The following is an 11,158-nucleotide window of genomic DNA, read 5'->3' as shown; positions in this document are numbered from 1 at the left end:
TCGATAATCGATAGAAATCAAAGGAAAATGCAATATGATTTTAATAACGTTAATAGAATATAAATCAATATAATTTAAAATTATTCGACGAATATACAATTATTTTCATATATTGTGTCAATTTTACAAAACAAATAATGTCAATAAATTCGCAGGACTGTAAATTCAAATACGTTATTTTAAATGAAATTTTCGATACAACAACGATTATTGCATTCGTTTTTTAATATATTTTGAATGTATAACCATCACTAATGGCTTTAAAAAACTGTATTTAATGAATACTTTTACTATTGATATATAAAAATCACCCAAATTGTAACGAAAAACATGAATGTCTGAAAACGCTGTGGTCAGTCAAAATTATAGATTAATGTAGTTACTGAAATTATGTATTTATATATTTATCACGAAAACCATTATACGTATAAAACTGCCCTATTTATTATAAAATCTGCGAAGAATTGACCAATTACAAGAAAACCACAAAAGAATACCAACTTCGTTTAATTTAATTAACTTTAACATGGTCTAAATTAAAGTCTAATTAAACTTAAATTCTGTCTAAGGATTCAATTGCTTCACCATTAGCGGCTAGTTTACATTTTTTTTGTGGTTGATTGTACATGGTCTGCAGAGGTACATGAAGCAGTTCCACAATTTGTATAAAATTAGGCTCTGCAACAAAAAATATACACAATATATTACTAACTTAGAAAGATAAATTTACAGCAGAAAAATGCTACACTTACCATTCTCTGCTGTGATGTATCCGTGTCTAATTAAAAAGTCAAGGGCAACTGGCACAGATGTTGTTTTGAAGTGTGAAGACAATATCCTTTCTAAACATTCATTAACTGGAAGTAATTCAAAAGTCTCTACCTCTCCGTCGTTATTGCTTGGTACAAAATCCGGTGGTAATTCAAGGTCATATACAAATTCTGTGTTGGGAAACAGACCCCTTTCGCTTTCAAAAAACAGTGATACGCAACCAACACTCTTCAGTTTTGCAATAAGATTATTGGGAATACTAGCTTCTTCTCCAGCTTCTTTTATAGCAGTTTCGTTAATGCCATAACCAACACTTAAACCACCACTCACCATGTTATCCCAATATCCAGGCCAGGTCTGTTTGTTTGGGCTACGCTTTTGTAACCATATTGATAAGCCTTTCACAGGATCCATAACATATCCATTAATATCTACACCATATTTGCGAATTCCGAATAGACCTACAAATTATATATTAATCAGTAGTACTGTTGTAGCGGGATAACAATTTTCTAATTTATTGCTAAAAGAGAGCATGCGCTTACATGTAGCAGACCGATCCATTTTAAATAACGGTGGTGTATTGAATTGTGCGCGTACTTCGTAACATTCCTCTCTCCATCCTCGTAATGTTACAAATTTTTCAACAGCACGCCATTCCCTTAATACTTCATCCACACGAGCACTTCTTTCCGAATAGTCTCGAAATGCAGGATTTAGTTGCACATACTCTGGGTTCACTTGAAATACCTTTAAAAAATATAGAGTTAAGGAAAACTAGAAAAAGTTACCTACTTTGAATATCCTAGGAATTAAAAATATTGAATAATTACTTGAGGGTAATTTAACAATTCCTTCATTACATCTGGACGTACAAGGCCAACTTGTTGTCCATCAACAACAAAGGCTCTGCATTCACCTGCATGTAGGCCTGTAATATAACATATACATTTCTAGTAAAAGTATGTAATTTCAACTATATCTTCTTTTTTTTTTTTTTTGACATATATTCCATATTTTGTATTCCTATACATCACATATCGAAATAGGGGTTTTGAAAGAAACATTTTATAAAAGATACAAGTATCTTCATTAAAGGAAAAAATTCAGTATAACATTAACCATGTTGTATTCAATTAACTATTACAAAATAACATGTATACAGACTTCTATAATTACATCAAAATATATGAAACCTATTTTTACACTTGCTTTGTACTATATAAATTCTGATTATCGTATAGATTATCAAATACAATTACACGACACATCTTTGGTATCTACTTTGACAAGTATATGTACATAATCATATCTACTAAAAGTTTTGTTATTGAAAAATAAGAAGAATAAACTATAAAACACGAAGGAAGATACGGGAAAGGTGTTTTGCGCAACTTACTCGCGGTTCTATTAAAAAAAACAGGTATTCTTATTATTTTAATGAAAATACGAGAAAGAATACACAACAGCCTCAAAATCAATATCTCAGTAGACAGGACGGTAAGCCACGCGTTTCTATGGACTATTCATTGTAGAATCTAATAAACGGGACAAACGAAAATGCGATGCACAGTTAAACAAAACGATTATACTTACCCGACAGGTAGAAGCAATTAAATTTATTAGCGAGCTTCAGTAAGCGTGACATCGGTTTCTTATCGCTATCCGTCATGATGTTTCGCTGTCGTTAGCCAGCTGTGACAAAAAATGCTGGCATAGAGCATAAGATATGTCAGATTCGAGCTTCCTGAAATTTCTACCCATCGAAGTACAGTCTAAGCTGAAATTGCTTCGTGATTGGTTAGTGACTTGCTGTGAAATTCCTTTGAATATTTTATAAATACAGAAATAACATATGCAAATTCATTTTTTCCGCGACTGACTATACTTTATCGTATAGAAAAATATTATTCGTAGCAAGACATAGAGTGTAAACTTGCAATTAACACGAATATTGCAAATTAGATTAATTATTAATCATTGGATACTTTTTTGGGGCATAAAATATTATTGTTAATGTGCTAAAAAATAAAGCGGAATTATTTATGATTATCTTCGTCTTAATGATATACTAATAAAATTCAAGAGAAATTAACAGTCGTTTGAAATCTTCTATTTATAATAATAGATATTAAACAAAATAAAGTGGTGTACTTTTCAATTTCTAATTTCGTCTATTTTCGTAATATCTTTCGGCAGAATCAATTGCTTATCATTTAAGTTAGCAAGTCGTGTGCTTAAAATGTGCTAAAGTGTGCCCAATAGATGGTGTTAAAAGTAGCTGATACATTGTGTTTACTAGAGAAATCTTGAAATTGTGCGGTTTGTAAACTTGTAAAGATGAGGGTGAAAAACGCGACAAAGAAAACTGTGAAAGTGTCAGCTTCGTCCGAATCTGATTCGGAATATGGTAGTACCGACGAAGAAGTAAATATAATTTACGTTTTAAAATATTTAGAGGCAACCTTTTCCTAACCTCACTTTTCTCACGTGTATAGTTACAAGAAGCTTTTACAAAAGGACTGTTAAAACCTGGTCTCAACGAAGTATTTGAGGAAACAACTAAAGTACATAAAAATTGTGTAGTAAGTATGATAAGATAATAACTGATATTGTGAGTGTTTCGATATTAATGTTTCAAGAAAGCAGCGTAAGAACATTGATTAAAATTTTTGTAGACTCTTATGAAACAAAAGCTAGAAAGCATTAAATTAAATTTGCCATGGTTAGAGAGATTAGATATGATTAACGCGCCAGCACCATTAGCACCGGAATTGGCATTGCAAATGCAAGAACAGGAAGTAAGGCGTTCGAAACAATTGAAAGGAAACAAAAAATTACCCCAGTACGATCCGGCAGAGGATCCTGTTTTAAATGATTTTCGTAGGGAGACAATGTTTCACAGGCAAGCACAAGGAGCCGTTATGGACGGTATCACACGATTAAAAAAGCTTGGAATCCCAACAACCAGACCAGACGACTATTTTGCTGAAATGGCAAAGACAGATGTTCACATGCAAAAAGTGAGGGAAAACCTTATGAAGAAACAAACAATAGCACAGAGATCCGAGAAAATCAGGCAGCTTAGACAACAGAGAAAAGTAGGAAAGCAAATGCAAATAGAAGCTACTCTGAAGAAGCACGCTGAAAAGAGAAAAATGTTAGAAGAAGTAAAAAAGTACCGTAAGGGTATGAGACAGGATCTTGACTTTTTAGATGACAAAAAGAAGCCTCAGAACAAAAGGGTGAATCCGAAAGTAGCCGCCAAACGAAAAATGAAAGATTCTAAATTCGGTTTTGGCGGTAAAAAACGCGGCAATAAGAAGAATACAAAAACGAGCTCTGCGGATGTTTCAGAATACAAAAGGCCATCAAAACCCGGGAAAGACTTTAAGAAAAAAGGCGGAAAACCAAACCAGAGATTAGGAAAAGGTCGTAGAGTACAAATGAAAGCAAAGAGGAAACGTCAATAAATGCAATCTATAATGTTAATAGAACTATTATAAATCGTCTTGTATAATCGAATGACTCCTGCGTTTATGCGTCGATAAAATAAATCATTTGTGTAATAAATGAAGTAATATTTTCGCTATTGCCTCTTACTTTTTATCGAAATATTCCGAGGTCCCCTTTGCCTGACATCACTAACGAACAATTGCAAACTTTTTCAACAAAAGAATTTGGTTATATCTGTAACTATATTCAAAACTGATCCGCAAGAAGGGGAGAGGACTACTATTGTAAATATTGTGTTGTTCATCGCTATTCCGTGTGAAATCGGTCATTTTCTGGAACAATATTTCGAATTTCGTTAAGATTTAGATATACATACTGCAGTCTTTGGTGATATGTATATTGGTATAAATGTATCTCAAATGATTTCTGAAAATTTTGAAAATTATTCATTTTATAACTGTTTGAAATGTAGCTTTAACTTTTTTCCAAATGGACGAGAATGAGCTTCTGGGAACTTATAGTGACAATATATCATAGATACTAATAGATACTTATGCCGATAAGGTGAATCCTTAGTATATGTAACGTTTTAGGTTTAAAATGTTCAGCCAAACATATTGGAAAAATATCACATAAAAAACAAATTGGTTAAAAACTCATAAATTTTTATAAAAAATTTTAATCGATCAAGACAGCGATGGATCATTTGGCCTAGAATGGGAATTTACATTGTTCGGCGGAAAACAAAATTCTAGAGCCGAGATTGTAGTCAGAAACAATAAATATGATGAATTTTATTGTCCGGTTCATAGTCGTATTTAACACGTTGTTTCTCCGTGTCTAGAATCTTGAATATGATTTAAATATTTAGAAGGACGATGGGCTTTTTTTATAGCAATAAATATTCTATTAAAATTTTGAAGTAAAAAAGTGAAATTTACCGATACTGGCGATATTTATTGCGTTCAGCAGACTTTCGATTCAACACCGTTCTGACGTATGTATGCTCGATGAACAGTCAACGTATAAATATTATCAAACTAAAAGGAAGATATGATAACAGCACAGGGATGTGAATTGGAATAGTTTCCCCATACTATCGACATTCTAGGAATACTTAACACGTGTCGTCCATTAGATAATCCGCAGTGCCTACACGGTTGTTACATGCATAGGAATGCGATTACACTGTATATTACACGTACTACCACGTTTGCATCCACGTCGAGACACGCATATACAAACTCTTATCCGTCAGCAATCAGTGGTTGAATACCCGGAGTATACTGTTGATAATTGTTCGGTCTCACCTTTGTTTTCCATCGACCCAGGAAGTCACCCCAAGTGTAGCCCTTAGCGTCAACCAGATTAAATTTAATGCGTTGCTGATAATTAAAATCCTTATATTCCTCATTATATCGTTGTGAGATTATTATCGATAGATCGGTGAATTAAAGGAATCCGTACAACGTAAATGGAACGGGGTCGTGTTTGGACTTATTCAAACATTTTAATTTGCACTAGTACACGATAGATCTTACGCGAGTTGATATCACACAAACCGAACGCGTTGATGTCGAGTAGAACCAGTGATTTTGGAGTCGACAAGTCGTTTGCGATGTTACAAATTATCTAACACACAGTAGGTTTTTAGATACTTAAGGGGCCATTCTACCTTGTAGGCATGAAAAATACGTGTTTCTTTGTGATTTTTTTTTGCGGGTTATTAAAGAGCGATTAATTCCGGATTTTGTAGATATGTGGCGTCGCCTCCCATGCTCGCCACCAGAGGGGTCGCGCTCTCACAAGCGCTCGACCGACCCCTCCGTTGCTATATATACACTCCTCGAACGACTTCCCAATATCCCAGTCGTCTAAGGCAGGGCCTGCTAGAAAGCCTTACTGATGAGTCCACTGGCAGGCCCGGACGAAACGCGCCCCCTCCTTTCCTTTTCTGTCCTCCTACGAATTCTCACGAGATCCCCTACCCGCAGCGAAGCAGCGCCACGATTGGTGACCCGGACGGTGAATTGGACAACTAGGAAGCAGCTCGAGAATTTTCCAGGAAACCGCAGACCCGCACGCAGCGTAGGACGAAGGAGGCAGCGCCGAACAACCGTGTCTAATCGTACTAGCAAATAGCTCTTTCGTAATCCCTCTCCTAAGGTGGCCTTTCGTTCACTCGATCGCTCGGTCCTGACCAAATCTACCTGACGAGGCCGTCGTCTCCAGGAGGACACAGATTGGCAGGATTCGAAGCAGCAGCAATAGCACGCATAGTGGGGCCACAGGTAGGACAGCAGCATATACGCTCGATGACTTCAGGAGCGCAAGGCACGAGGACGACTCGCCGCGCCAGACGATCAAGAGAACGACCACGCAGCAGCCAGAAATCACGCAATATCCTACGGCAATAGAATCGAAGTTCTAGCCAGGATCAGAGAAAAAATCTCCAGTGATCGTCAATCGAGATAGAGGCGCTATACGAAGACACGACGACGACGACAAGTCCCAGAGGAACGGAACAACTGTAGATAATGTACATAGTATTCGATAAGTCCTGTAAATAGTTTAGCACTGGCAGGGGGGTAATGTGGCGTCGCCTCCCATGCTCGCCACCAGAGGGGTCGCGCTCTCACAAGCGCTCGACCGACCCCTCCGTTGCTATATATACACTCCTCGAACGACTTCCCAATATCCCAGTCGTCTAAGGCAGGGCCTGCTAGAAAGCCTTACTGATGAGTCCACTGGCAGGCCCGGACGAAACGCGCCCCCTCCTTTCCTTTTCTGTCCTCCTACGAATTCTCACGAGATCCCCTACCCGCAGCGAAGCAGCGCCACAGATACATTTATTATATATTTAGCTATATTTACGAATTTTTGCAACGCATAATATCTATTGATTACGCTGTTTTTGTTGATCATCAAACAACAGTTTTTACGAACGGCACCCGACTGCGTATGTGATATCTTGCGAACAAGTTATTCGAAATCCTAAAATCAATGATATTCTTAATATAGATGAGTGTGGTTATAGCATGAACTAGGATCTTTTCAAAAAAACAAAAAATGGCAAAATGGCAGCTATTTTACGAAAAAATACTGAATATTTTCATATATTTGGTTGCTTTTTTGTTAATAAAAGAAAAAGTATTGCATATATCGCAATTATCCTAGTTCATGCTATAGGGAGACCAGTTCTGAAGATACTGTATAAATTTGATGTTGATATCTTGAATAGTTTTTTAGTTATCACGCACGCAGTGCCGAAAAATGTAGTTTCGAGAAAAACAGCTTTAAAGTTTCACGTCCAGTTGTTATACCTGCGCGCGGTACATTTCAGCAGGCTATAACTTCGTTAGTTTTTCAAATTTCAATTCAATATTTGGTAGACATATTTTCGAGACTACATACTAAAGGAAAATGCAAAAAAAAAATATCGATTTTTTTAATCCCACAAGGTAGAAAGGCCCCTTAAGTGTTTAAATATTATGCCCACTTGCTATACTGCGCGAACCGTGCTTATCACACAGTTCGTTGCTGTGTTCCTTTTCCGTAGGCTCGAAAGACCACCCAAACTTGTGTTTGGGAAAAAATCGATAACCTTGAAGCCCGTTGTTCTTTTTAGTAGCACAAGAATATTTCTACGCAGGTGGATAGTCGACTCGAGGTTGTAAGGCTTGATCAAACGAATCTAATTCCAAATCTTAATGTTACCCTTAACCTAAGCTTGGCTTCCCCTACCAAGGTGACGAAAACGCGTAGCGTTAACCGGTGAGAGGATTGGTCAAGTCAATCCTCAAAGTCGTCACCTTGGCAGGGCGTTTCTTACCCTTTGCAACATTCCCGCCCACCCTGCTGTCCAGTGTCCAGATACACCATGCAAGTAAGCACGAGGTGAGCGAGAACGTTGATCCTTTCATAAATAAACATTTTTGGGAAAAGCCAAAGCCCCCAAGACCCCGGTGGTCAATCGCTATTGGGGCAAGGAAGAGCTCCAAGGATTCCAAGTCCCGTGTGGAGTTCGAAGGTTCCTTAATGACCGTATCCTAATTTGTCAAGTAAAAATGTCTCGAAGTCCTGATCCTCAAAAATAGTGAAGTCACGTCCGTATCATGAACCCCGCGATGTTAAGGTTCCTTTAGAGTCCTTAACACTTAAGTATTCCAAATATTTTTCATTTTTTTATAATTATATCACCGAGTAGGTGCCCTGATACCTATGAGTATGTAGATACAGTGTCGCACATGGGCGTATATTCGAGTGTGTGCGTGACCATCGACGCGATGGATGCTCGAAGAGGGCTGGCACGGATGGTCAGCACAATATAGGATAACACACGTGATTGGGTTCCGAGTATACATACACACTTGTTATTTGGAGAGTGGGAATACCACCGATCGAGTCGTATGTATAAAGTCTGGCTTTTCCCGTGCATGTGAGGGTATAAATTTTTTTACAATAGCCCCGGGTTATTGTATTTAAATAGAGGAGTGCTCTCGCATTGTCCTCTGTTCTGTTTGTCGCGGACACGAGAGCTCTGGGAATCTGCTCTTTAGGTAACAGCTGTTTTCGAGGGAACCGTGGATTCGCGTTTTCCACATTTTTATCCTGTACCGTTCCACCAATTACGTGATTGTCAGGAGTCGGTGTGAGACCGTGTACGTGTTCACGTGTACCAGACCTTGCTTACCCCTTTTCTTCCTCCGTTATAATTTTTATCCCCGGCTCGCGATCGGTCGACCGAAGGAATTCTGCTTGCCTGAAACTTTTACAACTTGGGGGGAAAAAATTGTTCGTCATCCAAAGAATTATACCGAATTCTGTCCAAGTTAACACCCTTAACAGGATTTGCCTCGTGTACATGGTTGTTAAAACTTTCGATCCCGACAAAGATAATCTGGCTTTCGACACGGATAGACATTATGCAACGGAAACCTTTTTTTAGTGTAATCGTCAAATAGAGCAACAGCAGCATATTTGGAATACCGGTTAATTTAATCTATCGTAGTGAAAGCAGACGAAAATGGTTCCAGGATAACAATTTAAAATGGTTATTTCAATTGGCCATCGACAACATTCGGGGAGTACTAGTTTCTCGCATTTACAAGGATAACGCAAAATATTCATCGATTCAAGAGTTAAAAACAGCAATTATAAATGCATTTATAAGAGCTCTTATTAATAGCACGAAAACAAGAATTTTCCAATCGATCAATCGCTGCGATACACGTTAAAAATATAAATAAACAATTTATCGCGAGCATTTTAATTGCACGCAATGGTATCGTTTATTATATTTACGTGTACATCGACTTTCTGCTGATTATGTATTCGATAGGTACTGTTTCCAAACTAATTATTAACGAACACATTAAACGTTTAGGGTTGCCGTCACTGTCGAGTCTGGCAAATGGGGAATACCTATTTAGTTTGAAATGTTAGTACAATCTAAAGCGTCGTGTTTATAGTTGGAATACGTATTATACGAGGGTGTATCTAGCCGTACATATTCGAAGCTTTTTCCATGTATAGAGGGGCTATACGTGTATAACGAAACCAGTCAACAGAAGTATGGACAGATATCTCGTGCAGATATTTGTATTGATGACAACCGCGGTGTGACATGTACGCTGCACCGGCTGCTAATGGCTGAAATTTGTTTCGCTATTGCCTTCGGGCGATTCTACCGATTTCAAATTTCACAAAACTTCATGTCGGCTGCACGGACCACCTATATCGGCGGCAATGTGTTAATGGAAACCTGACACGACACAACGATGAAGTATCCATCTCAATTATTCAGACCCGATGGTAGATCGAAGGTCTTTCCTTTACATTACCCGAGTGACGAGGATATTAATCGATCAAGCATTTGATAAATCGATACTATTTCCGGTACATTCTGAGCATTGAGCCGTAACTTGTAACGTAAGTTTCCGTTTTTCATGATTCGTAGCATGACGTTGTTTGTTTGTACAATTTAGTGCAGTCAGGCGTCATACGTCTTTTTAAACGTAACATTTCAAGGTTCGTTATTTTCGGTATACAGTATAACCGGTATATTTACCCCGTTTATTCTTTGGATTATATTTCACACAAACAAAGAAATCACAATTGCATGCATCCAACAGTGACGCCGATACTAAACAGTTGACGAATAAAGCGTAGGAATTTTATATATTTTATTTTTTATTAACGAATTGTATTACTACATTATCCATGGTTGTGTTTATTAAACATCGAAAACAAATTTTTAATAAAAATCAATATGGGGTAGCTGCAGAAATTTTTCGACGAAATTAAAAAATTTCAAATCGTTTTGAAAAAATTATTTTTAGTTACAGGGGTTAATTACAATCATTTTTGGTAAATACACATACCCCCGAAATCCTACGCAGTTTCGAGAAAAAAATTCGGGTATGCCGAGAAATTTTTCGACAAAATTAAACAATTTCAAATCGTTCTAAAAAAATTATTTTTGCTTGTGGGGGTAAATTACAATCATTTTTGGTCAATAGATATACCCTCTAAATCCTAACCATTTTCGAGAAAAAAATTCCTTACCGAAAATATAATTTCAGACCAGAAATGTCACTTCAAAATTTCGTGCGTATCTTTAAAACGTCATAACTTCTGAACAGATTGGAGGATCTTAATGTTTCAAAAGGCAAACAACGCGTATTTTAGTGAAGAATATGTAGAAATTCCAAAAATCTTCGGAAAGTTGTGACAAAAACTTCATAAAAATGGTCCAATTTTTAAACAGCCATAATTCCTACAATAGTTAATATATTTAAATGAAACTTTTTTTTTAAGTAGAGCTCATGGGTACCTACGAAAAATTACTAAAAATCAAAAACGAATTTTTAAGAAAAATCGACGGGTTGGTGCCTAAATTGTTGGGTCTAATTGAAAAGTTTCAAATCGT

At 36.9% G+C, this 11,158-nt stretch overlaps 2 protein-coding genes across 3 annotated transcripts; one reads left to right on the top strand and one right to left on the bottom strand.

Annotated features, from left to right (window-relative positions):
• Positions 1 to 327: 327 nt before the first annotated feature.
• LOC122397105 (uncharacterized protein YJR142W) lies at positions 328 to 2,465 on the bottom strand. The gene is made up of 5 exons (XM_043395983.1): positions 2,368 to 2,465; positions 1,605 to 1,702; positions 1,317 to 1,521; positions 753 to 1,232; positions 328 to 678 (listed from the first exon to the last, which is right to left on the bottom strand). The coding sequence occupies exons 1-5, from the start codon at positions 2,441 to 2,443 to the stop codon at positions 554 to 556; spliced, it is 984 nt and encodes a 327-aa protein (XP_043251918.1). The 5' UTR covers positions 2,444 to 2,465; the 3' UTR covers positions 328 to 553.
• Positions 2,466 to 3,052: 587 nt separating this feature from the next.
• LOC122397106 (probable rRNA-processing protein EBP2 homolog) lies at positions 3,053 to 4,287 on the top strand. 2 transcript variants are annotated; one of them, XM_043395985.1, is made up of 3 exons: positions 3,053 to 3,181; positions 3,270 to 3,356; positions 3,450 to 4,287. In XM_043395985.1, the coding sequence occupies exons 1-3, from the start codon at positions 3,179 to 3,181 to the stop codon at positions 4,242 to 4,244; spliced, it is 885 nt and encodes a 294-aa protein (XP_043251920.1). In that variant the 5' UTR covers positions 3,053 to 3,178; the 3' UTR covers positions 4,245 to 4,287. The 2 variants fall into 2 exon arrangements, with proteins under 2 accessions (XP_043251920.1, XP_043251919.1); XM_043395984.1 differs by having other exon boundaries at positions 3,061 to 3,198.
• The last annotated feature ends 6,871 nt before the right edge of the window (positions 4,288 to 11,158 follow it).

Source organism: Colletes gigas, unplaced genomic scaffold (assembly GCF_013123115.1).
Source record: "Colletes gigas isolate AHSC1104 unplaced genomic scaffold, ASM1312311v1 Colletes_gigas_Sc00009, whole genome shotgun sequence".
Classification (NCBI taxonomy): Eukaryota; Metazoa; Arthropoda; class Insecta; order Hymenoptera; family Colletidae; genus Colletes; species Colletes gigas.
Note: the sequence above shows the minus strand (reverse complement) of the source record. Positions and strands in the feature narration are given on the sequence as shown.

Coding starts and splice junctions, on each gene's coding strand:
- LOC122397105 (XM_043395983.1), bottom strand. CDS start 2,443: ATGACGGATAGCGATAAGAAACCGATGTCACGCTTACTGAAGCTCGCT. Junction 1,703..2,367: donor TAATTGCTTCTACCTGTCGG/GTAAGTATAATC, acceptor GTTATATTACAG/GCCTACATGCAGGTGAATGC. Junction 679..752: donor ATACATCACAGCAGAGAATG/GTAAGTGTAGCA, acceptor TTTTTGTTGCAG/AGCCTAATTTTATACAAATT.
- LOC122397106 (XM_043395984.1), top strand. CDS start 3,112: ATGAGGGTGAAAAACGCGACAAAGAAAACTGTGAAAGTGTCAGCTTCG. Junction 3,199..3,269: donor ATGGTAGTACCGACGAAGAA/GTAAATATAATT, acceptor TCACGTGTATAG/TTACAAGAAGCTTTTACAAA. Junction 3,357..3,449: donor AAGTACATAAAAATTGTGTA/GTAAGTATGATA, acceptor AAATTTTTGTAG/ACTCTTATGAAACAAAAGCT.